This window comes from Mustelus asterias, chromosome 22 (assembly GCF_964213995.1).
Source record: "Mustelus asterias chromosome 22, sMusAst1.hap1.1, whole genome shotgun sequence".
NCBI classification, from domain to species: Eukaryota; Metazoa; Chordata; class Chondrichthyes; order Carcharhiniformes; family Triakidae; genus Mustelus; species Mustelus asterias.
Window position 1 is genome coordinate 20,530,010 of NC_135822.1, and position 26,959 is coordinate 20,556,968.

The 26,959-nt window shown below is 45.4% G+C and overlaps 1 protein-coding gene across 4 annotated transcripts in view; it reads left to right on the forward strand.

Annotated features, from left to right (window-relative positions):
• The first annotated feature begins 1,321 nt into the window (after positions 1–1,321).
• LOC144509891 (pleckstrin homology domain-containing family G member 5-like) overlaps positions 1,322–26,959 on the forward strand; it is an 88,282-nt gene continuing 62,644 nt past the window's right edge. The window contains exons 1-2 of one of the 4 annotated variants that reach the window (XM_078238842.1): positions 1,322–1,673; positions 8,239–8,312. In XM_078238842.1, the coding sequence (XP_078094968.1) occupies positions 1,646–1,673; positions 8,239–8,312 (102 nt within the window). In that variant the 5' untranslated portion in view covers positions 1,322–1,645. Of the gene's footprint in view, positions 1,674–5,321; positions 5,378–8,238; positions 8,313–10,340; positions 10,684–26,959 lie in introns of those variants that run through there. The other 3 variants (XM_078238840.1, XM_078238843.1, XM_078238841.1) reach the window with 3 other exon arrangements.

Here is a 26,959-nt window from a genome sequence, read left to right on the forward strand (position 1 = left end):
ACAGAAAGAGGCCATTCGGCCCATCGAGTCTGCACCGACCACAATCCCACCCAGGCCCTACCCCCATATCCCTACATATTTACCCACTAATCTCTCTAACCTACACATCCCAGGACACTAAGGGCAATTTTAGCATGGCCAATCAACCTAACCCGCACATTTTTGGACTGTGGGAGGAAACCGGAGCATCCGGAGGAAACCCACGCAGACACGAGGAGAATGTGCAAACTCCACACAGACAGTGACCCTGTAGATGATTTACATAAAATTTCCTGTTAGTTAAAAATGTATTTGTTATTCTGACTGGTTCAGGTATATCTGCTTGCAGATCCAAACCAAAAGGGCTGCATAAATGCTTTCATCATGGCACCTGACGTAAGCAGCTCCTGACCCTCGCTTCCTCAAACTGTAGTCATGCCTCGAGCATTCTCCCACTTCACATTGATGTTTCTCCTCTGGCTCCTCCTGTAAAGCAGAGATCAAGCACTTTGTACTGCATTGTTTTCCCTCACCCACTCGTTTATAGAATGTCTGGTGTCCTGCATGATCTTTAACCTTGTTCTGGTTTGCACCCAAGCCCTGGATAATGAGCTTTCAGTAGTTGGATGTGAACATGCTCTTATGGTGACCTCTTAGCACTCCTAATGAGGAGTTCCTTCCTCTGACTGACCCCTGGCCATTTCCACTCAGGGTTTTAGTTGTGGTTTGGGTTAAGGGATTCTAACAATATTCAGCCACTTCACAAGGACATCTGCTCCTTGAGAAACTTTCTCACCACCTCCCCCTCAAACTGTTGGAAATCCAAAAAAGATTTCCCACAGAATAAGAGGAAGCTAGGTCCTGGCTGCACCTGTTGCTTAACAACAACTGCATTTATCTAGTGCTTTTAAACTGTCGTGAGAAGCTTCACATCAGCAAACTTTGGCACCAAACCACATAAAGAGATATGAGGACAGGTGACCACATACTTGATCAAAGGAGTCGGTTTTCAGGAACATCTTAACGGAGGACAGAGAGCTGGAGAGATTTAAGGAGAGAATTCCAGAGCCCCTGAATCCAGAATTCAAGGCAGCTAAATGCATGGTTGCCGGTGGTCCAAGTAGTCACCCTGAGTTCAAATAAACAGGATTGTTTTGCTGTCAGATGGTTTCCATTCAGGGTTGTTTCTATTTCTGTAAACAGTGAGGCTGATGATGTTAATCTGGAGCAGAGTGGGAGGAGTTACTGAGTCTGTGCGTGATTGGCCTTGGATCTCATCTGTTCCACCTGTTCTGGGAGCCCTGTTCAGCCCCTGTGCAGATTACAGTGGACACTTGCTGTTGTTGTGCCTCCTCCCCTAGCCTGCGTAAGACTGACTAATGCTGTTTGCTAACCTCTATGTTATCTGTATTACCGGGTGTGCTGATGCATTCACTGAGCTGATTGGGTTTCAACTGGTTTACAGTTGCTGGGCCTGGAGACTGCAGGCAGCAGACACTCTCACTGTCCTGCAGTTAATCAGCTCTTTAAAGCTTGGCAGGATCATCGGGAGGCTGATCTTCAGGCCTTGGAAGAAGTTGTGTTTTGTCTGCAATTTCCTAACTGCTGCTGGAGATTGACAGGGAGTTGCCGAATCATCCTATGCTCTATGTTTTGAGGCTCATGAATGACAAGCTTTCCAAGAATGATTGCAGGTGAGGGAAGGTGTGATTAATGGGAGTTGGCATGTGGAGGTTTGTTGAAGGAACTGGACTAAATCTTTGGCTGATCTTCATCCTGATTCCAGGCCTATCTCAGAGGATCTGCCTTGCAAACTTTGTTGGATTTGGTTTGCCGCTTGCTGCAATATATGGTGGTGCAATTTGTGACAAAATGCATTGGCACTTTACAAAAAAAACCCGTTTCTTGTAATTGGCCCATGGCATGGTGGAAGAGCTGTGGTTGTTGTTTGGACTCGTGCCACGCTAAGGGTCTGAGGTGGGGTGGGGCAGTGGGCACTGAGGATGAGGGGGCAAAAAGATGGCACAGTGGTTAGCACTGCTGCCTCACAGCGCCAGGGCCCCGGGTTCAATTCTGGCCTCGGGTCACTGTCTGTGTGGAGTTTGCACATTCTCCCTGTGTCTGCGTGGGTTTCCTCCGGGTGCTCCGGTTTCCTCCCACAGTCCAAAGAGGTGCGGGTTAGGTGGATTGGCCATGCGAAATTGACCGTAGTGTCAGGGGATTAGCAAGGTAAATATGTGGGGTTATGGGAATAAGGCCTGGGTAGGATTGCGGTCGGTGCAGACTTGATGGGCCAAATGGCCTCCTTCTGCACTGTAGGGATTCTATGATTCTATTCAATGAAAGAATGTTCTGGATTTTGAAACACATACATGTGTCTTTGTACATACCTGTGAAATGTTCCTGATTTTATCAGCCCCACCTTCCTGCCATCTTTTAATATACCCCAATGTCTGATTTGACCAAATATTGACCAAAACAATGAAGTAATCCTGCCACTTTATTGATCATTTATGTGACTGCACTTCGAATACTGTGGACAGTATGAAAAAGATATTGCAACTGTTGAAAGGATACAGCAAGGATCAACCAGATGATTGAGGAGTGGAGGGATTGGATTATGAGGAATGATGATGTGATTTGGGCACATTCCACTGAAAAGAGAAGATTGGAAGGCAATATGATTACTGTCTTTAGGGCTCTAAAAGGACTGGATAATGTTGGCCATGACAAGAAAATTCACCTTATCTAGAACAGTGAAGCTAGAAAATAGAATCTGTGCTTACAGAAAGGTAAATTCAAAATTAATTTGCAGAAATAAATGGGCAAAATGTTCTGATGTGGGTTTTGGGATATTGACGTCGGGACCAAACGGGGATCCTGGCTCACACTTGCCAACAGCAGGTCCTCCTAATTGGCTGCCTTCAGGCTCGCTATCCAATTAAGAATAACGGGTGGGCACCTAATGCTCCTGGCAGCAATCAGAGTGCTGGCAACTCTGAAACCACGTCAGCCCCATTTGGAGGGTTGAACAGAGCCAAGGCAGTTTGGGAATTGATGTGGAAGTGCCCTCAGAGAGGTAAGCAAAAATTTACAATCAGAGAGGCCAGACCTCTCATGGATGGAGCCTTCCCTGTCCACAGCACTCTCTTTGAGCCTTCAGCTCCAATGACCTCCCAGTCAGCCAAAGGGAAGCTGATCAAGCTAGTGGCCTCTCCAGATGGCGGAGCCCTGCACCCCCCACCTGAAAATGCCAGTGGCCCAGGTAAACCACCCTTAATTAGGTCTTTAAATATTCAAATTGGGTGCCTGGCACTTTTTTCTGTGGGCAGCCAGTGTACATTTGCTCTTGCTGATGGGAAACTTTCCTGCCATCACATGCGGCCAGGAAAATCCTGCCGAATATTTCAATGAGTCAGTGATCAATGTATGGAACAGGCTCCCCAAAGGAGAATGGTGGAAGCAACAAGTGTTGATTCACTCAATTAGAAAAGAGATCAATTTCTTTCAGCAAATAACTTCTTGTGTTCTAGTATATGAGTAATTTGAGAAATGACATGGTAACACATGCAATGTTGCTGCACAAGATAAGGTTCACTGGGTTGGAGGTAATATATTAGCATGAAAGAGGATTGATTGAAGGGCAGAAACAATAGGAATAAACAGGACTTTTTAGTTTGATAAGTTGTTACTTATGCAGTGCCACAAAGAGCAATGTTGGGTCTCAGCTATTTACAATCCATGTTGATGACTTAGATGAAGGGGCCGAGTGTAATGTTTGCAAGTTTTCTGATGATACAAAGTTAGGTGAGAAAGTAAGCTGTGAAGGAGACCGAAAGACTCTGCAAAGCAATATAGACAGGTTAAGGTAGGGGGCAAGAAGGGGCAGATGGAGTATAATTGTGCAAGAGATTATTCTCTTTGATAGGAAGAATAGCAAGAATGAATATTTTTGGACTGTTAAGACAATTTGGGACATGGAGGTCAGGCAGGAAAGTAGAGTTGAGGTCAAGGATTGGCCATGATATTAAACAGCCAAGCAGGCTTGAGGGGTGTGTGGCCAACTCCTGCTTCTATATATGTTCTTAAGTGTAACATGTTTGGAAGGAGCAGATGACTTTGGACCTATGGCCTGAAAAGCTGTCCACCACATGCCTTGTGTCTCGGTATGCTGTAGACTCAGTCATGGAGATTGATTCTATGATTTGTCAATAATTCCATTATTATTGTATCATGGAACTACCAGGAGGGTGGAAGACAAACTAGATGGACTTTAGTATTTTGTCATCTACATTTCCTCATTCCCATATCATTGTACTTGTACCCTGAATGTTTTCCAGTAATCTCTGACTCAGATATCATTTCTGAGCTGCAACGGATCATTGTGGAGCACCTCACACATCACAGGCATTCAGAAGGTCAATCACAGGCAACTACACCAGATAGCAAATCTTCCCTGTGCACTGACTGCTTATTTAGACATTGAGGACACTGGGGGCGATCTTACCAAAAACATTTTAAGTGAATATGGGAGAGAATCACAGCCATTCTTTGGACAAGCTCCCAGATGCAATTGTACAGCACTTAGAAAACAATGAGGCAAAATGTGATTCTCGCCAGCAGGGGGAGAGGGTGGAGCCTATTCAGGCCAGGAAGTTAGCTACTGAGCTCTGGGGGCACCATTGCGCAAGCACCCCGATCTCCCAGTGCACTGTGTACAATGCCTCCCTCAAGTTGTCCCCCAGATATCGCACCCCCCCTCCCTCCCCCCATGGCCACCCCCAAATATTCCACATGCAATTCAGCAGCAGCAGAGTGGCACAGTGGTTAGTACTGTTGCCTCACAGCGCCAAGTCATGGGTTTAATTCCAACCTTGGGTGACTGTGTGGAGTTTGCATGTTTTCCTCATCCCTGCATGAGTTTCCTCTGGGTGCTCCGGTTTCCTCCAACAGTCCAAAGATGTGCAGGTTAGGTAGATTGGCCCTGCTAAATTGCCTCTTAGTGTCCAAAGATGTGTAGGTTAGGGGGATTAGCCGTGGTAAATGCATAGGATTATGGGGATAGAATGCGGAGTGGGCCTGTTTAAGATGCTTTTTCAGGGAGTCGGTGCAGACTTGATGGGCTGAATGGCTCCCTTCTGCACTGTAGGGATTCTATGATTCTATGAAATGTTGTCGGATGAGATAAGGGCTTGTGGGGTGGGGGGGGGGGGGTGTGGGGAGTGGTGTAGCGGGTGGGGGAGGTGGGTTGGTTGAGGGACAAAAACAGGAGGAATAAACAGAACATATTTGAGTTGACAGGCTGTTACTCGTGGAGTTTCACATTAAGGATTGATGCTGAGCCTCAGCTATTTACAATCTATATTAATGACTTGGATGAAAGAATCAAGTATATAATGTATGCAAGTTTTTTGACAATACAAAGATAGCGGAGAAAGCATGAGAAAGATTATGTGTGAGTCGAAATGTGCGTCTGCATGCTCCGTCTTTCTGTCTGTCAGCACCTCTCTCCTCTTCTGACTGATTAGACTTGTACTGTACACAACACAGACTGGGAATTCTAAGTGACAACCTGTTGCACATTGGCGGTTGCAGTGTCTGGGGTCAGCTGGCCCATGTAGAACTGACGTAAGCATATCTTTGAAATGAAAATGAGCCGAATGGAGGATTCTAGTTGCCTGCTCACATGTTGTATCAGCACAGTGTTCACAGAGAGCCTGTTGTCGTGTGGCCTGATGCTGTTGCTTTTAGCACCATGGCCTCACCCTCTCCAGGGCAGGATTACTCAGCACTGTCTCTCTCATAATCCCTCTCTCCTACCAGTTTACACAGCTCTGTCTGATGAAAGCTGCCTTATCTCTGGGTCACTTCACTCCGCATTCCTCATATTCTTGACACTTGATGGGTCAATGGAGAAATTAAAACTGTAAGAACAAGCAGGGAAATTTGATGGGCTTCACTGGCATGTCTGGCCTGACTAACCGTCCTGTCTGTCACTACTCATTATTCTCTCGGCTGGTGAGAATTACACCTCATTTGCACTTTCCGAAAACCGCATAATCGCTGTAAAAACACCAATGCAACAGAAATGGGCTGATGTATGTTTCAAAATATTGTAGTTTTCCAGTCATTTGAAACTGCGATTTTCATATATAAATAATATTTCCATACATGCACGTGTTAAATCCATCAAAACCCAATGTGTTAATATACAATATACAGAGGTGAATGTTATAAACAGTAACTGTTTCTGTCTCCCTCTTTCTCACTCTGTCTGCCTCTCTATGTCTCTATCTCTGCCCTCTTTCTCTTTCATTCTGTCCTCTCTCACTGTCTGTCTCTCTCTTTTACTTTCCTTCATGTCTCTCACTTTGTTTCTGTGTTGCTCTCTGTTTTTCTCTCACAGTTTCCTTTATCTCTTTCTGTCTGTCACTTTTGCTCAGTGTCACCCATTCAGTCTCTCAGTCTCTCTGTCCCTCACTTATAGCGAGTATTAATGGTCAGAAGCAGTGACTGGAATCTGGAAATTCTCCCAGTTCAAATTGGTCCTCTGATGAAATATCCTAGTGGTCAGATTTGAATCCAATACAACAGCTGAGCTGAAAGCCTGGTCCTCTCCAAAGGCAGTTATTAGATTCTGAGTGGTATCCCTTTAAATGGAGGGATTTTGAGATGTTTTCTTGGAGGGTGTGTGGGAGCTGCTTACAGAGATCTGTTGCAATGTGTGCGACTAAGCTGCCAAGTGGGAGAGCTCTTATTAAACACAGTGCCTACTGTGCTGAGTCCTAATTAGAGAGCAACTTGTGTTTGGCTCGCTGCATACTGGTGGGAGTTCTCCAACATAAGTCTCAATGGGCTGACAATCTTTGTAACAATATGCCACAGAATGTTCTAGACAAGACAAATTGACTCGCAGGAATTGCCAAGTGACTCTCAGCCGCTGTTCTGTCTCGTGTATTATGTGACTCACTTACTGGTTCCTCCCACACTTCAAACAGTACAGGTATTTTCACAAAATTTTGGTGTCGTTGCACACTGACCAATTACTAACCTATAGATCCTTCGCTGAAGCTTGGACCACCACTACCACCGCCCCCCCACCTCCTCTCCATCACTGAGACAAAGGCTCTGTTTCTGTCCATTTACGGCGCTCCGCCTCCAATGCTCTGCTTTATTGCTTTGGCACATCCAGTACACTGTGTCACCCTCAACACACTGTGTGACTGCCCCACCACCCTCAACACACTGTGTTCCTGCTGCATCACCCCCAGTACACTGCGTTACTGCCCCATCACCCTCACAACACTGCGTTACTGCCCCATCACCCTCGCTACGCTGCGTTACTGCCCCATCACCCTCGCTACGCTGCGTTACTGCCCCGTCACCCACGCTACACTGCGTTACTGCCCCGTCACCCACGCTACACTGCGTTACTGCCCCATCACCCTCGCTACACTGCATTACTGCCCCATCACCCTCACTACACTGCGTTACTGCTCCATCACCCTCGCTACACTGCGTTACCGCCCCATCACCCTCAGTACATTGCGATACTGCCCCACCACCCCCGCCACACTGTGTTACTGCCCCAGCACCCTCGGTACATTGCGATACTGCCCCATCACCCTTGCTACGCTGCGTTACTGCCCCATCTCCCTCGCTACGCTGCGTTACTGCCCCATCACCCTCGCTACGCTGCATTACTGCCCCATCTCCCTCGCTACGCTGCGTTACTGCCCCATCACCCTCGCTACGCTGCATTACTGCCCCATCACCCTCGCTACACTACGTTACTGCCCCATCACCCTCGCTACGCTGCGTTGCTGCCCCATCACCCTCGCTACGCTGCGTTGCTGCCCCATCACCCTCGCTACGCTGCGTTGCTGCCCCATCACCCTCGCTACGCTGCGTTGCTGCCCCATCACCCTCGCTACGCTGCGTTGCTGCCCCATCACCCTCGCTACGCTGCTGCCCCATCACCCTCGCTACGCTGCGTTGCTGCCCCATCGCCCTCGCTACGCTGCGTTGCTGCCCCATCACCCTCGCTACGCTGCGTTACTGCCCCATCACCCTCGCTACGCTGCGTTGCTGCCCCATCACCCTCGCTACACTGCGTTACTGCCCCATCACCCTCGCTACGCTGCGTTACTGCCCCATCACCCTCGCTACGCTGCGTTGCTGCCCCATCACCCTCGCTACGCTGCGTTGCTGTTTTACTATTTTCTTGTGGAACTAACTGTGGTGGTTTGTATTTTGCAGATGACAGGAGTTTAACAGAAGAAGTTCTGCTTTGTCAGCATCAAGAATGTGTGGACAAGAGGAGGGCTATCAAGGTGAGGTGTCTTATTCCTCGTCATGGCTGGCATGCACACACTTTACATTCACACTCCTGCAAACATGCACACACTCTCTCTCCTCTTTCCCGCTTTTGCTCTTCAATTCTTTATCTTTTCCCTTTGCCTCTCTCACTCACCCATGTACTAGTTGGGTAATGAAGCTCAGTCCACCTGTATCCAGGGATCAGTTATTGTCATCTATCTTGTGATTAAGTGGGTCTGTGATAGATCACATTGAACTTTTGCAATCATATTCGATGACCCTGTGGAGACCATAAACCAGGGGCCATAGTAATTTGCCTTCCTGGAGAAACAGTAAGCTGAGGTTGCCCTGCTGTCTTGCTGGTTCCCAGGGCAATATTAGAGGAAGCAGGAGAAGTTCCTCCTGTGCCTTTCAACATTTCTCCCTCAACAAACCGATCAAGTAGTCATTCATTTATTTGTCTTCATGCGATCTTGCTATGGGTATGACTGATGTGTTCATCCACATAACAAAGACTGCACTTCAGAAGTAATTCGCTCTGTGAGAGCTTTGATGCCCTGAGAGATGTGTTAAGGTGCTATACAAAGTCATGACCCCCCAGAAGGCTGGTGAGCATACAACTGGCTTGCTGGCCAGCTGATGGCAGCATTCCTCCATTGAAACGTTGTCAATTACCGGAAGGAAGGATTGAATTTTTGGGGTATCTCCCAATGGCCTGCTGAAGTTTCGCAGGACAATTCAAGGTGAATCAATGTAATCTCTATTTATGTTCAACCACAGAGTGTCATAGAGAGCTCTCCTCACAAGCAGTATGCATGATGCTTTTGGGAGCTACCATTTTCCACCCTGCTCTAATTCGTAATTTGATAAATGGAGCTGGGATCTCACAGAATAAATGCTGTGACTGATGCCCTGTGTTACATTACAAGTTCTTGAAGTGGAAGGGACTGCTAGTGCCTAGCGCTTTGGCCATGCCACACGACTCCATCTGCCATCCTCCACCACCACAGAAAATTATACTGACCCTCACCTGCAAACATGCACGCATGGCACTCCACCACCCCCCCCCCCCCCCCTTGCTTCCTACTGCCTCTGCCCTGCAACTTTGTCCTCTGCCCGCATGCCCCCCTCACCCCCACAGGCTTATACCCCTGCTCTCTGTTTGCTGGTCACACCCCCTGCTCCTGTCCCCATTCTCCCCAACTCAATGCCGCAAGGAACAAAATCAGAAAACTCAGCAGAAAGTGACAGTGTTTCTTGTTCTTGTCAAGATTTGATGCATTATGTAAAGTATGATGGGCACTCTCAATATCTTTGGCAGTTTCAACACATGGCATTGCTTGGAGTGAGATTGAGCATTCATTAAGCTGTTATGGAGAGCATGTTATAAACAGAACATGACAGAGAAAGTGTTACATGAAGTGAGTGTGACACACCGTATGTAGCTGACGTCTCATTGCATTGCTTAGTTGGCATGTGCATGGTTTTGCCATAATGGTACGGTGCTCCTGGCTGGCATGTTTCTTGCTATTGGCAGATTCTCCCTAAAACTGGGATCACAGACAATTATTCACTATATGAGGAGGGAAAGAAAATGGGGTGTGCGCAGGGTGGGTAGGCTGAGGTCTGAACCCCAAAACCAGAAACAGAAAAGTGGGAGGAGAGAAGTGGGGAAGAGGGAATCACAATTCCCTGCAAATAGAAGAAACTGCCACCACGCCCACCCCCACTGACTGTGCCCATTCTCTCTCACCTGCTGCTGGTCACTGACTGAGTCCCTAGCACTGATAGATTGTGTAGTCAGATGTTGTAATTAGTGAATCTGAGCTCTCAGACCCAGTGTTTCATTTGGTTGTGTTTTCCATGTCATTCAAGGCTCAGGCTCTCGAGGGTTAACTCACCTGGGCACTGCTCCCAGTGCTGACTGTAAAGTTTTTTTGTGTATACAGGATCCTCAGACAGCTCCTCCCTGAGAGTCACGCAATGCTAATCGTCTCTTGTTGGTGTGCTCAGTGAGTTGTTGCCCGAGGGAACACGGGCAGACAGTGGGGTTCCTGCTCACAGAGAGAGGCACAGCAACAGCCCTCCACTTCTTGTCGGTTGTTTCACTGATTCAGGGCTTTAACATGTTGTCGATTGAGAATTAAAGCAGCAGTCTCACTAGAACCACCTTTCGCACACTCTCCTAATCCTGGCAGGATCTAGTTCCCAGACTGTGGTGCTGCTGAACTTCTTCACCATGTATTCATCCTGAGTTTTATTCTAATTTTAAAACCGGATGTGTTTAGCTTGGCAATGAAGCAAATGCAGCAAGATCCTTGGCTAAGGCCAACTCACCAGCCTCCTGAGACTCCCCCAGACTCCATTATAAGCCAGGATGAAGAGGTAAGTTGCTGAATCTTTGTCTTACCTCCAGCAATGGCGTAGATTGTGGAACAAGCAGCTAGTCTCCTTCAGCCTGTCAGCTTGGCTCCGTTAGTCACACTGTCAGCCCTGAGTCAAAAGTGCTAAGGGATGAGACATTAAACCGAGGCCCTGTCTGCCTCTTTGAGTGTGTGTTAAAGATCCCGCAACTGTTCATGGAATGGCAAGCAGTTGTTTTGGCATCCTGGGACAACATTCCCCTCAGATTCCCATTCATCTCATGGCTGTTTGTGGAATCCTGCTGTGTTCAAAATGGCTGTAAGAAGTTTAACAACACCAGGTTAAAGTCCAACAGGTTTATTTGGTAGCAAAAGCCACACAAGCTTTCGGAGCTCTAAGCCCCTTCTTCAGGTGAGTGGGAATTCTGTTCACAAACAGAGCTTATAAAGACACCGACTCAATTTACATGAATAATGGTTGGAATGCGAATACTTACAACTAATCAAGTCTTTAAGAAACGAAACAATGTGAGTGGAGAGAGCATCAAGACAGGCTAAAAAGATGTGTATTGTCTCCAGACAAGACAGCCAGTGAAACTCTGCAGGTCCACGCAACTGTGGGAGTTACAAATAGTGTGACATGAACCCAATATCCCGGTTGAGGCCGTCCTCGTGTGTGCGGAACTTGGCTATCAGTTTCTGCTCAGCGACTCTGCGCTGTCGTGTGTCGCGAAGGCCGCCTTGGAGAACGCTTACCCGAATATCAGAGGCCGAATGCCCGTGACCGCTGAAGTGCTCCCTCTCCACTCACATTGTTTCGTTTCTTAAAGACTTGATTAGTTGTAAGTATTCGCATTCCAACCATTATTCATGTAAATTGAGTCGGTGTCTTTATAAGCTCTGTTTGTGAACAGAATTCCCACTCACCTGAAGAAGGGGCTTAGAGCTCCGAAAGCTTGTGTGGCTTTTGCTACCAAATAAACCTGTTGGACTTTAACCTGGTGTTGTTAAACTTCTTACTGTGTTTACCCCAGTCCAACGCCGGCATCTCCACTTCAAAATGGCTGTCATGATGTGGAGATGCCGGCGTTGGACTGGGGTAAACACAGTAAGAAGTCCAACAGGTTTATTTGGTAGCAAAAGCCACTAGCTTTCGGAACAGGCTGTTCCTTCGTCAGGTGGATGGGAGTTCTGATCACAAACAGGGCACAAAGACACAAACTCAATTTACATGAATAATGATTGGAATGTGAGTCTTTACAGCTAATCAAGTCTTAAAGATACAGACAATGTGAGTGGAGGGAGCATTAAGCACAGGTTAAAGAGATGTGTATTGTCTCCAGACAGGACTGTCCTCACTCACATTGTCTGTACCTTTCAGGCCTGATTAGCTGTAAAGACTCACATTCCAATCATTATTCATATAAATTGAGTTTAGTGTCTTTGTGCCCTGTTTGTGATCAGAACTCCCACCCACCTGACGAAGGAACAGCCTGTTCCGAAAGCTAGTGGCTTTTGCTACCAAATAAACCTGTTGGACTTTAACCTGGTGTTGTTAAAACTGTTACTGTGTTTACCCCAGTCCAACGCCGGCATCTCCACTTCAAAATGGCTGCCAGATTTGATTGTACCTTACTCACTATTTTGTGTGGAAAATAATTGAGAATTTGTAATGAAATGATGAGATATAAGTTGTGTTGGGCAGTTATGGACTCAACTTGTACTCTCCGTGCCATTACTCAATCCCCACCTCTCTCTGCCTCACCTCTTCCCCTCCTCCAACCCCACCATTGTCTCCATACCATGCTCCCCACCCCCCCTCCCCCGCCCCCAACTTCATTATTGGTATAAAGTTTACTTGATTTACTTCTCAATGTTCTCCGTACTCTCAAATAGAATAAATAGACAATGTTAAAAAATAGATCAAGTAAACTCTGCATCAGTAACAAAGGGGAGAAAGTTAGAGGAGGGTGGAGGCAGGCAGTGGTCAGGGTGAAGTGGGTGGTGGGATGGGAAGAGGTATAGCAGCTAGCTCCCGTTACATCAAAGGGTCTTCACCAAGGGCAATGCTCAGGTTACTGGGATGCTGGACATTGTGCATCTTTCTTTCTGATCCTCGGGACCTGATGAAGTGTATACTAGGACATTGTGGGAGGCTAGGGAGGAAAGTGCGGGTCCCCTAGCCGAGATATTTGAATCATCGATAGTCACAGGTGAGGTGCCTGAAGATTGGAGAGTGGCAAATGTTGTGCCTTTGTTTAAAAAGGGCTGCAGGGAAAAGCCTGGGAACTGGTGAGCCAGTGAGCCTCACATCTGTGGTGGGTAAGTTGTTGGAAGGTATTTTGAGAGACAGGATCGACAGGCATTTAGAGACACAAGGACTGATTAGGGTCAGCATGGCTTTGTGAGTGGAAAATCATGTCTCACAAATTTAGTTGAGTTTTTTGAAGGGATAACCAAGAAGGTAAATGAGGGCAGTGCAGTTGATATTGTCTACATGGACTTTAGCAAGGCCTTTGACAAGGTGGACTCTCAGAGGCTTTTTCCCAGGGTGGAAATGTCTGCTACGAGAGGACACAGGTTTAAAGTGGTGGGGGGTAGGTACAGGGGAGATGTTAGGGGTAAGTTGTTCACACAGGGTGGTGGGCGAGTGGAATCGGCTGCCGTCAGTGATGGTGGAGGCGAGCTCAATAGGGTCTTTTAAGAGACTCCTGGATGAGTACATGGAGCTTAATAGGATGGAAGGTTATAGGTAGGTCTAGAAGGTAGGGATGTGTTCGGCACAACTTGAGGGCCGAAGGGCCTGTTTGTGCTGTAGATTTTCTATGTTTCTATGTACCGCATGGTAGGTTGTTGCATAAGGTTAAATCTCATGGGATCCAGGCTGAGCTTTCTAAATGGATACAAAATTGGCTTCTTGACAGAAGCCAGAGGGTGGTTCTAGAGGGTTGTTTTTCAAACTGGAGGCCTGTGACCAATGGTGTGCCTCAGGGATCAGTGCTGGGTCCACTGTTATTTGTCATTTATATTAATGATTTGGATGGGAATATCGGAGGCATGGTTAGTAAGTTTGCAGATGACACTAAGATTGATGGCATAGTGGACAGTGAAGAAAGTTATCTCCAATTGCAACGGAATCTTGATCAATTGCGCCAGTGGGCTGACAAATGGCAGATAGAGTTTAATGTAGACAAATGCGAGGTGATGCATTTTGGTAGATTTAACCAGGGTAGAACTTACTCAGTTAATGGTAGGGCGTTGGGGAGAGTTACAGAACAAAGAGATCTAGGGGTACATGTTCATAGCTCCTTGAAAGTGGAGTCACGTGGACAGAGTGGTGAAGAAGGCATTCGGCATGCTTGGTTTCATCGGTCAGAACATTGAATACAGGAGTTGGGACATCTTGTTGAAGTTGTACAAGACATTGGTAAGGCCACACTTGGAATACTGTGTGCAATTCTGGTCACCTTATTATAGAAAGGATATTATTAAACTAGAAAGAGTGCAGAAAATATTTACTAGGACGCTATCGGGACTTGATGGTTTGGGTTATAAGGAGAGGCTGGTTAGACTGGGACTTTTTTCTCTGGAGCGTAGGGGGCTGAGGGGTGATCTTATAGAGATCTATAAAATAATGAGGGGCACAGATCAGCTAGATAGTCAATATCTTTTTCCAAAAGTAGGGGAGTCTAAAACTAGAGGGCACAGGTTTAAGGTGAGAGGGGAGAGATACAAAAGTGCCCAGAGGGGCAATTTTTTCACACACAGGGTGGTGAGTGTCTGGAGCAAGCTGCCAGAGGTAGTAGTAGAGGCTGGTACAATGTTGTCTTTTCAAAAGCATTTAGATAGTTACATGGGTAAGATGGGTATAGAGGGATATGGGCCAAATGTGGGCAATTGGGATTAGCTTAGGGGTTTTTTCATGGTCGGTGCAGGCTTGGCGGGCCGAAGGGCCTGTTCCTGTGCTGTAATTTTCTTTGTTTAAAAATAGGCGGGTGGACAAGTTGGGCCGAAGGGCCTGTTTCCATGCTGTAAACCTCTATGACTCGCTCTCAATACTGTCCCCTTCTCCTTCAAATCTGCCATCATCCTCCTCCTCGAAAGAACAAAGCCCTTGACAACTCCATCTTCACAAGCTGCTGCCTCATCTCCAAACTCCCAAAGTATTTGAACGTACTCTTGCCTCCCCAAACCCTGGCCATCTTTCCCAAAAATCCATGTTTGAATCTCTCTAGTCAGGTTTCTGTCACAGTACTGAAGCAACTTTTGCCAATGACAGAAATGATATCCTAGTTAACTATCTTTTTTCATCCTCCTTCACCTGTTTACAGCCTTTGATATGGTTGACCACGAGAATTTGATCCACTTTGTCCAACTTGATCGGGCTGCATTTAGCTGGTTCCATTCCTATCTATCCAGTCATAGTCAGAGAATTACCTGCACTGACTTCTCTTCCCGCTCCCACATTGTTACCTCTTGTATCCCCCAAGGATCTGTCAACAACATCATTTGTAAACACAGCATCTGTTTCTACATGTACACTGACACTACCCAACTCACCTCATCTGCATCTCTACAGTTCCTAAATTGTCAGACGACTCGTTTGACTTCCATTACTGGATGAGCAGAAATTTTCTTCAACTAATCATTAGGAAGGTAGAAACCAGTCGTCATAAATTCAATCCTTAGCTACCAACTACACCCCTCTCCCCGGTAACTATCTGAGGCTGAACAATACTGTCTGTAACTTTGGCTTTACATTTGACTCAAGATTATTCCAACCCACTCTTGGCTGGCCTCCCACATTGCACCCTCCACAAACCTGAGGTCATTCAAAATTCTGCTGTCCGTGCCTTTACTCACACCAAGACCTCCTCCATTTTTGCTGATCACCATTGACTCGAAAGCAAAACCTCAATTTTAAAATTATCTTCCTTTTCAAACCTCTCCATGGCCTCATCCCTGCCTATCTCTGTAATCTCCTCCAGTCATATTACCCTGCTTCTCTGTGCTCTACTAATTCTGGCCTTATGAGCCTTTTTGAATTAAATTGCTCCACTTTGGAAGTTATACCTTCAACTGCCCCTCCCTAAACTTCTCCACCTTTCTACCTCTCTCCTCTAAAATGCTCTTTAAAGTCTATCTCTTTGACCGAGCTTTTGCTCATTTAGCATATGGCTGGGTGTCAAGTTTTGTTTTATAATGCTCCTGTGAAATGCCTTGAGATGTTTTATTATGCTATTGGGGCTTTATGAATACAAGTTGTTGCTGTTGTCGAGCCAGCTGCACGCAAGACAACAAGAAGCAGCTCAAGCAAATATTTTTAGGCAGGAGTTCCCGGTAGCAACAGAATCGAACAATGGTCATTCGCAGCTCATTCCATTCCATTTTGCTTCTATTCTTTCTGCAGGAAACATCTGTCCCCTGTTTAAACTTTCAGAGACTCCTCCTCTCGGATCCATCCCTTTTTAAACATCCATCCCAAGCAACTCACTGGCAAACTGTGTGAACAGTGAATCTACTTTTATTATAGAAACCAGTGTCAGAATACACATTCAATGTTTCAGGCATCATACCAAGCAGTATCTGAAAGTGAACGATATGTGATAGTTACACTGGTAGTGAACAGAGATGAGTGTGTGATAGTTAACAGTGATAGTGAAAAAGGAATCTTGATGTAATTTTGATAATTGTGTAAAACTATTTGTCTTTATTTTGCGAAGCCCTGGTGGTTTCTGACTGCAGCCACGCGCAACCCAATTTCTTTGATGTGTTTGCATCCTTTGTAATTTCCTTCCCAGAAAATGTTCCCTTCCTCTCTCGGAAAAGTGGGGAGAATATCCTGAGGCCCCCTCTGTTACCTTGACCCTGCCTGACCCTCCTCCTGTCACAGTTGGTTTGGAGTAAATCCTTCCTCGGAAGTAATATTCATCCCAGACAATGGGAACACATGATAGAGGGAAAGGAAGTGAGTGGCTGACTCGCTGAGTAGGCCGTAGAGTCCTGTTCCTCACTCCAGTACTGGTTGCTGAACAAACATTCTGAAGAGTCTGGTTCCTGCCTACAGAGTCTTCAGAAAGTGTAAGGAATAGACTGAGCTCCTTGGTGCTGCTGGCAGTGAGTAGTTGTTTCCTTTCCGCCGATCGAGGTACCTCTATTTTAGGTTGCTTTCTTTCTTGGTTTCCCCAGCTGCCATGTGTTGAAGGAGTGGAGTTTGGATCGTTCGGCCAAGGCAAAACTTTCTGTAGAACCTCTATATCAGCTGATTTTTATGGGTTGGAGACTAATGTGTCTGGGTTCACTTCCTCGTTCACCCTGTTTAATGGGGACCAGTTTCGAGATTCCCGCAGTCTTCCCCCACATCGTACACCTTCCCCATCCGGGTGAGAGTTCAAGCTGGAAACCCACCAGGATTGCGAGGCCGGCAGACCCAGATTGTGAGACTAAGCTCCATTGATCATGTACGTGCTACCCTCCAAAAGGGGCCTGAGTATTTTGCAGTCTCACCTACTACCTGTGCAACCCTGTATATGGAGGGAGACACCAGATTCACCAAGATCAGAGTCCATCTGCAGGAGCTGCCCTGTCTCTAGCTGGAAACAGACAGTACCCCTGGCACCCCAAACGCGCAGCCTGCATAATGACTAGCTTGTCTTTATGAAACTCCCCAGGCTTTGGGATGTTACTCTGATGCAGTTGTGGTTATATGGAGTTTGGGCTTTTGAGAGTTGAAGAGTTTTGTGTGTGTCTCCTGGATCTGAAAGGAGGAGATGATGGAAGGTTCGGATTGGGCAATGAGAATGAGCAATGTAATTGCCAATGTGATTTGATAATGTGAGCAGGTAGCTGAGGTGCTAGGATGGTGCTGCAGGCCTCCAACTGTAATCTGTGGGCCGTGAAACCATGCAGAATGCAAGCTGATGATTTGGTTTATTAATTTCGCCTCCACCATTCCTCTCCCAAAGATGTTACAGACACTGTGAGCTCTCTGGCACCTCATGCAACAAGCTATTGTTTGTGTCAGCTAAAATGGGCTATTGAGCCATAGGAAGCATCGCAACTAAGTCCAACCCTGTCTTTCTTTCCAACTTGCCTCTTTGATGCTCCCTGTTGCACATGCACACAAACCCACAGTTTCCAGCACTGTTAATCAGTTGTTAGGATCCTGGCTGAGGGCACATGGCTGAAATCAGGTAAAGTTCAGCAGGGATTGGGTTTCAAACATGGCTACTTGTAGCAGTAAGGAGTCTAACAACATCAGGTTAAAGTCCAACAGGTTTATTTGGTAGCAAACGCCACTAGCTTTCGGAGCGCTGCTCCTTCGTCAGATGGAGTGGAAATCTGGAGTGGAATTACTGTGTTTACCCCAGTCCAACGCCGGCATTTCCACATCATGACTACTTGTAGCAGCACAGCTTTGATTTTGGGTAGTTTTATTGGCTGCCATGACAGCTGCAGGCAATGGATCTGTCACGACCTCTGTCAATGATCCAGATTTACACTCATTGCTTTGAATTCCAGGATCTTGATGAAGAATAGGGGAGAAACCAGGAAGTGGGGATTAAGTGATTAGGTGACACAGACTTTGGAAATTAATAACTAACATGTAGGAGGCGAGGATTGCAGAGCCCTGCAGTTACAACATTGAAATGCAATTCAATCCACTGTCTGCCTCTCCATTGCCTGTGGGGGATCACAAAGCACTTGAAAGTCTGCCCGCTCAAACATTGCACGTTTAAATGTTTCTTTAAAACTAGAGCATGTGGCCCCAAAGTGCCAAATGACACAGTATTTGGGGGCTATATTTAAGTAACCCTGATTTATGAGGATCTGACAGTTTAGAACGACAAGTTCCTTGGTGATGCTTAGTGGAGCCGTTTTCATTTGAATTTTAGTTGTACAGTCTGACCCCATCTGAAGTAACTTGTTCAGTTCTGGGCACACAACCAGAAGAATAGGATATATAGGCCTTGAAGTGAGGTGCATGCAGATTTACCAGAATGATACCAGACATTAAAGACTTAAACTATGAGAACATGTTGCCTAAACTAGCTCATATTGCCTTTTAGAAGATTGGAGATAATCTAATGATAAAGGGTTATTTAAAATGATGGAAGGCTTCAGTAAGATAGATAGAATGAAATTAATTCCTCTGGTGGGGAATCCAGAAGAAAGGAGCAATACATTAAAGTTAAAGTTAAGCCATTTAGGAGTTAAACCAGGTACCTCTTTTTCCATACGAAGGGGGGTGGAAATGCACCCTCCCCTTCTACCCAACCCCCACCCACATACCAAAGATTATGAATGCTGGATCAATCACAGCCTTCAGGGCTGAGGTTGTAAAATCATTGTTGTTGTGTAAGGGTATTGAAATTATTTCTGGGTAAGGATATTGAGATTGATGCTGGGTAAGCGTATTGAGATTATCCTGGGTAAGAGTATTGAGGTTATTGCTGTGTAAGGGTGTTGAGGTTATTGCTGTGTAAGGGTGTTGAGATTATTGCTGGGTAAGGGTATTGAGATTATCCTGGGTAAGGGTATTGAGGTTATTACTGGGTAAGGGTGTTGAGGTTATTGCTGGGTAAGGGTATTGAGGTTATTGCTGGGTAAGGGTGTTGAGGTTATTGCTGTGTAAGGGTGTTGAGGTTATTGCTGGGTAAGCGTATTGAGATTGATGCTGGGTAAGGGGATTGAGATTATCCTGGGTAAGGGTGTTGAGGTTATTGCTGGGTAAGGGTGTTGAGGTTATTGCTGTGTAAGGGTGTTGAGGTTATTGCTGGGTAAGGGTGTTGAGATTATTGCTGTGTAAGGACGTTGAGGTTATTGCTGGGTAAGGGCGTTGAGGTTATTGCTGGGTAAGCGTATTGAGATTGATGCTGGGTAAGGTGATTGAGATTATCCTGGGTAAGGGTGTTGAGGTTATTGCTGGGTAAGGGTATTGAGGTTATTGCTGTGTAAGGGTGTTGAGGTTATTGAGATTATTGCTGTGTAAGGGTGTTGAGGTTATTGCTGGGTAAGGGTGTTGAGGTTATTGCTGTGTAAGGACGTTGAGGTTATTGCTGGGTAAGGGTGTTGAGGTTATTGCTGGGTAAGGGTATTGAGATTGATGCTGGGTAAAGGGATTGAGATTATCCTGGGTAAGGGTGTTGAGGTTATTGCTGGGTAAGGGTATTGAGGTTATTGCTGTGTAAGGGTGTTGAGGTTATTGCTGGGTAAGGGTGTTGAGATTATTGCTGTGTAAGGACGTTGAGGTTATTGCTGGGTAAGGGTGTTGAGATTATTGCTGTGTAAGGGTATTGAGATTGATGCTGGGTAAGGGTATTGAGATTATCCTGGGTAAGGGTGTTGAGGTTATTGCTGGGTAAGGGTGTTGAGATTATTGCTGTGTAAGGGTGTTGAGGTTATTGCTGGGTTAGGGTGTTGAGGTTATTGCTGTGTAAGGACGTTGAGGTTATTGCTGTGTAAGGGTGTTGAGGTTATTGCTGGGTAAGGGTATTGAGATTGATGCTGGGTAAAGGGATTGAGATTATCCTGGGTAAGGGTGTTGAGGTTATTGCTGGGTAAGGGTATTGAGGTTATTGCTGTGTAAGGGTATTGAGATTGATGCTGGGTAAGGGTATTGAGATTATCCTGGGTAAGGGTGTTGAGGTTATTGCTGGGTAAGGGTGTTGAGGTTATTGCTGGGTAAGGGTGTTGAGGTTATTGCTGGGTAAGGGTGTTGAGGTTATTGCTGTGTAAGGACGTTGAGGTTATTGCTGTGTAAGGGTGTTGAGGTTATTGCTGGGTAAGGGTATTGAGATTGATGCTGGGTAAAGGGATTGAGATTATCCTGGGTAAGGGTGTTGAGGTTATTGCTGGGTAAGGGTATTGAGGTTATTGCTGGGTAAGGGTGTTGAGGTTATTGCTGTGTAAGGGTGTTGAGGTTATTCCTGGGTAAGGGTATTGAGATTATTGCTGGGTAAATGTATTGAGACATACAAAGCATTGGTATGTGAATGGAATTAAAGGACAGCCGTGATCTGGTTACATAGTAGAACTGGCCCAAGGACTTAATGGTCTTGTCCTCCAGCTCCAATTCCTATGTTCCTCAATTTGTCCCATTGAGTTTCCACACACAGTCATGATGTCCACATTCACTTTATTAAAATATTGTTGGGCATACAGGAGTGCATGAAATCCTTCTCACCATGGCCTTGTGGGGTGCTGCATGGATCAATGCTTGGGCCCCAGCTATTGCAATATATATCAGTGATTTGGATGCGGGAACCAAATGTAATATTTCCACTTTTGCTCATGACATAAAGCTAGGTGTGAATGTGAGTGGTGTGGAGGATGTACAGAGGCTTCAAGGCAACTTAGACAATTTGAGTGAATGGGTAAATACATTGCAGATGCTGTATAATGTGGATAAATGTGAAGTAGGAAAAACAGAATGGCAAAACATTATTTAAATCATAGCATTCCTAAAGTGCAGAAAGAGGCCATTTAGCCTTGTGATCCTGCACCAACTCTCTGAAAGGGCAGCCACCCAGGCCCATCCCCTGCTTTATCCCTGTAACCCCATGAATTTACCACGGCTAATCCACCTAGCTTACACGTGTTTGGATACTAAGGGGCAATTTAGCAGGCCATTTCACCTAACCTGCACATTTTTGGATTGTGGGAAGAAACCAGAGCACCTGGAGGAAACACGAGGAGAACATGCAAACTCCACACAAATAGGCACCCAAGGCTGGAATCAAACCCGGCTCCTTGGCACTGTGAAGCAGCAGTGCTAACCATTGTGCCACTGTGTCATTACATGGTGATAGATTGATGTACAAAAGAACCTGAGTGTCTTTGTACACCCGTCACTGAAAGCTGGTATGAAGGTACAGCAAGTTCCTAGGAAGGCAAATGGTATGTTGGCCTGCATTGTAAGAGGATTTCAGTATAGGAACAAGGGTGTCTTACTGCAGCTGTACAGAACCTTGCTGCGACAACATTTGGAGTATTGTGTGCAGTTTTGGTCTCCTTATCTAAGAAAGGATATACTTACCACAGAAGAAGTGCAGCGAAGATTTGCCAGACTGAATCCTGAGATGGCAGGATTCTCACATGAGGAGGGATTAGGCCGACTGGGCCTGTATTCACTGGAATTTAGAAGAATGAGAAGGGATCTCACTGAAATGTATAAAACTATTACACGGCTGGACAGACTGGATGCAGGGAGGTTGTTTCTCCCTGCTGGAGGATCTAGAACAAGAGTCAGGACTTTCTGACAATGGAGACAGCTCATCATTGGCCACCGGCAAGAACAAAAGATCCCGCTGAGGTCAATGACCATTTGTGTTGCTCATTCGCCGCACTGCCAATGGTGAGCCACCTCCACGGCCAGAAAATCCGCCACAAGGGACTGGAAAATCCCAGCCACTGTCTCAGGATACAAATAGGCCATTTAGGATTGAAATGAGGAGAAATTTCTTTACTCAAAGGGTGGCGAACTTGTGGAATTCTCTAGCATAGAAGGCTGTGGAGACCAAGTCGCTGAATGTATTTAACATCGAAACTGGAAGCAGAAGCAGGCCATTCGGCCCTTCATTCCTGTTCTACCATTCATTTTGACCATGGCTGATCATCGAATTCAATATCCTGATTTCCCCCCTTCCTCCCATATCCCTTGATCCCTTTAGCGCCTAGACCTATAGCTAATTTCTTCTTGAAATCAGACAACATTTTGGCCTCAACTACATTCTGTGGTAGTGAATTCCATACATTCACCACCCTCTGCGTGAAGAAATTTCTCCTCACTTCAGTTCTAAAGGGTTTACCCCTTATCCTCAAACTATGATCCCTACTTCTGGAGTCCCTCACGATCGGGAACATTCTTTCTAACAGTCTGATAGAAGTTTGTAAGTTTCTTTGAGATACCCTCTCACTCTTCTAAACTCCAGTGAATATAATCCTGACTTAGTCTCTCCTGATATGACAGACCTGCCATCCCAGGAATCAGCCTGGTAATCAGCCTGCACTCCCTCTTTAGCAAGAACATCCTTCCTCAGATGAAGACACCAAAACTGCACACACTACTCCATGTGTGGCCTCACCAACGCCCTATACAATTGCAGCAAATATCCCTATCCTTAAAGTCAAATCCTGTTGCTATAAGGGCCAACATACCACTTGCCTTCTTTACTGCCTGCTGCACCTGTGCACTTACTTTCAGCGACTGATGCACGAGGACTCCAAGGTCTCATTGTGTATCCACCTCTCTCAGTTTACAGCAATGCAAGTAATAATCTGTCTTCCTATTATTGCTATCAAAATGGATAACCTCACATTTATCCACATTATACTGCATTTGCTATGCAGATGCCCACACGCTCAGCCTGTCCAAATCACGCTGAAGCATCTCTGCATCCTCCTCACAGCTCACCCTCCCACCCAACTTGGTATCATCTGCAAATTTGGAGATAATACATTCAGTTCCCTCTTCCAAATCATTAATATATAATGTGAACAGTTGGGGTCCTAGCACAACTGCCTGTGGAACCCCACTAGTCACTGACTGCCAATCAGAAAAAGACCCATTTATGCCAATTCTTTGCTTCCTATCTGCTAACCAGATTTCTGTCCATTTCAAGACATCACCTGCAATCCCATGTGCTTTAACTTTACATAGTCTGTTATGCGAGACCTTGTCGAAAGCCTTCTGAAAGTCTAAATAAAACATATCTACTGGTTGTCCTTGGTCAACTCTACTAGTTACATCCTCAAAGAATTCCAGTAAATCTGTTGAGCATGATTTCCCTTTTGTAAATCCATACTGACTTTGTCTGATTATACCACTGCCTTCCAAATACCGAGTTATGAAATTCTTGATAATAGACTCTAGCAACTTCCCCAGTACCGACGTTCGGCTCACTGGTCTGTGGTTCCCTGTTTTCTCTCTGCCTCTCGTTTTGAACAGCGGGCTTACATGGGCGACCCTCCAATCTGTAGAAACTATTCCAGAGTCTAAAGAATTCTGGAAAATAACCACCGATGGATCTACTATTTCCAGGGCCACTTCTTTAAGTACTCTGGGATGAAGATTATCAGGACCTGGAGATTTATCCACCTTCAATCCTATCAATTTCCCCGAAACCATTTCTCTACTAATGCCGATTTCCTGCAGCTTCTCACTAAAATATGTTTCTCTCAGCACTTCTGGTACATTATTTAGTCTTCCTTTGTGTGAAGACTGAAGCAAAGTACAAATTTAATTCCTCAGCCATTTCTTTATTCCCTGTTATGAATTCTCCCGTTTCTGACTGTAAGGGGCCTACATTCGTTTTTGTCAATCTTTCTCTGTTTACATATCTATAGAAACTTTTACAGTTAGTTTATTTGTTCCCCGCCAGCTTACTTTCATACTCTATTTTTCCCTTCTTAATCAATCCCTTGGTCCTTCTTTATTGAATTTTAAACTTCTTCCAATCCTCAGGCCTATTTATTGCTTTTTCTTGCCAATTTGTATGCTTTTTCCTTGAATGTGATATTATCTCTAATTTCCCTTGTAAACCATGGTTTGGCCACAATTCCCTTACCACTCTTGTGCCAAACAGGAATAAACAACTTCTGGATTCACCTATTTATTCTTTAAATGCCATTGCCTGCCCACTGTCTTTCCTTTCAGTAATATTTCCCAGTCCATCATGGTTAATTCATGCCTCTTCCATCATAGTTACCTTTATTGGGATTCAGGACCCTGGTCTCAGGATCAACTACATCATTATGCACCTTGACAAAGAATTCTGCCATATTATGGTCACTCGTCCTCAAGGGTTCTCTCTCAACCAGATTGCCAACTAATCCTTTCTCATTGCACAACACCCAGTCCAGTATGGCCTGCTCCCTTGTTGGTTCCTCAATGTATTTCTCCAGAAATCCATCCCGTATGCACTCCAGAAATTCCTCTTCTATTGTACTGAGACTAATTTGACTCTCCCAATCTACATGCAGGAAGGAAGGAAATAGATAGATTTGTAGACTCTAAAGATGTCAAGGGGTGTGGGGAGAGAGCGGGCATATGGTGTTGAGATAGAGGATCAGCCATGATCATATTGAATGGCAGAGCAGGCTTGAGGGCCTACTGAATGGCCTACTCCTGCTCCTATTTTCTATGTTTTCTGTGAACACAGTTGATTTTTCATGGAATAAAAGTTCCGTAAGCTTTCATTAGCCCAAGTGAGTGACCTATCCTAAATTTGATGAATAGCTAGTGATGAAATGAGCAGTAAAGGTAGAAGTAATCCCAGAGTGAAAGTACTAAACTGAGGAAAGGCAGTATTAGGCATGAGCTAGGGAATGTAGACTGGGGGGGCGGCTGTTTGAGGGTAAATCCACTTCCAATATGTGGGAGTCTTTTAAAATTCAGTTGTTAAAAATCCAGGACAAGTATGTCCCTGTAAAACTGAAGGATAAAGATGGCAAGATTTGGGAACCTCGGATGACAAGAGAGATTGTGAGCTTAGTGAAAAAGGAGGAGGAGGCATACATAAATTTCAGAAATTGGAAACGGATAAGGCGCTTGAGGAATACAAAGATAGCAGGAAAGAGCTTAAACAGGGACTTAGCAGGGCTAAAAGGTGCCATGAAAAGCCCTTGGCACCCAGGATTAAGGAGAATTCCAAGGCTTTTTATGCGTATATAAGGAGGAAGAGGGTAGTTAAAGAAAGGGTGGGTCCACTAAAGGACAGTAGAGGGAATTTGTATGTGGAGCCAGATGAGGTGGGTGAAGTTCTTAACAAGTACTTTGCACCAGTATTCACAAAGGAGAAAGATGTGGTGGATGGTGAGTGTAGAAAGGAGGATGTTGACATTCTAGGACATGTTGAGATAAAAAGGGACGCGGTATTGGAGGTTTTGAAAAACATTAAGGTGGACAAGTACCCAGGGCCAGATAGGGTTTATCCCAGAATGCTGAGAGAGGCGAAGGAAGAACTTGCTGAAGCCTTGGCCAAAATCTTTGTATCCTCTTTAGTCACAGTGAGGTACCAGAGGATTGGAGAGTAGCTAACATTGTTTCTCTATTTAAGAAGGGCAGAAGAGACAATCCGGGAACTTACAGGCCTGTGAGCCTTACATCAGTGGTGGGGAAATTATTGGAAAAAATTCTTAGGGACAGGATTTACTCACATCTGCAAGAGAATAGGCTTATCAGTGATAGGCAGCATGGTTTTTTGAAAGGGAGATCATGTCTCACAAACTCGATTGAGTTCTTTGAGGAAGTGACAAAAAAATTGACCAGGTAGGGCAGTGGATGTTGTATACATGGACTTTAGTAAAGGCTTCGATAAAGTTCCTCATGGCAGGCTGATACAGAAGGTGAAGTCATATGGGATCCAAGGTGAGCTGGTAAGATGGATGCAAAACTGGCTTGGGCATAGAAAGCAAAGAATAGCAGTGGAAGGGTACTTTTCTAACAGGAGGTCTGTGACAAGTGATGTTCCACAAGGATTAGTGCTGGGGCCTCTGTTGTTTGTAATATATATAAATGATTTGGAGGAAAATGTTGGTGGCCTGATTAGTAAATTTGCAGATGATATAAAAATTGGAGGGGGGGGTAGAAATAGTGAGGAGGATTGTCAGAGGATACAGCAGGATATAAATCAGCTGGAGACCTGGGCTGAAAGATGGCAGATGGAATTTAACCCGGTTGTGGTGAACCATAGATGGTTACCACTATGGGTACTGAACCATAGATGGTTAGCACTATGGGTATCTCGTGTATATACTACTGTTGGCACTGTTGGGGTTAGGGTTGGGGTGTTCTACCTGTTGGTATTGTTCTGTGGTACACTCCGGTTGGCTCCGCCTACTTGTAGCAGTATAAAGGTCACTGCACTGCCTGGTGACCCTTTAGTCTGGGATTGTATTGTGATATAGTGTGCTCCATTCTTGTTACTAATAAAAGCCTTTATTTCCCGGGTACGTACAGCATCCCGAGTGATTTAATCGCGCATCACCGTTCAAATGTGAGGTGATGTGATTTCAAAGGTCTACTGCAGAAGGGAAGTATACAGTACATGGTAGAGCCCTAGGCATGCAGATCCACAGTTCCCTGAAGGTGTCAACTCAAGTGGACAAGGTGGTCAAGAAAGTATATGGTATGCTGGCCTTCATTGGTCAGGACGTTGAGTATAGAAATTGGAAAATTATGTTGCAGCTGTATAAGACTTTGGTTAGGCCGCATTTGAAGTATCGTGTACAATTCTGGTTGCCACACTACCGGAAGGATTTGATGCATTGGAAAGGGTGCAGAAGAGATTTCTTTT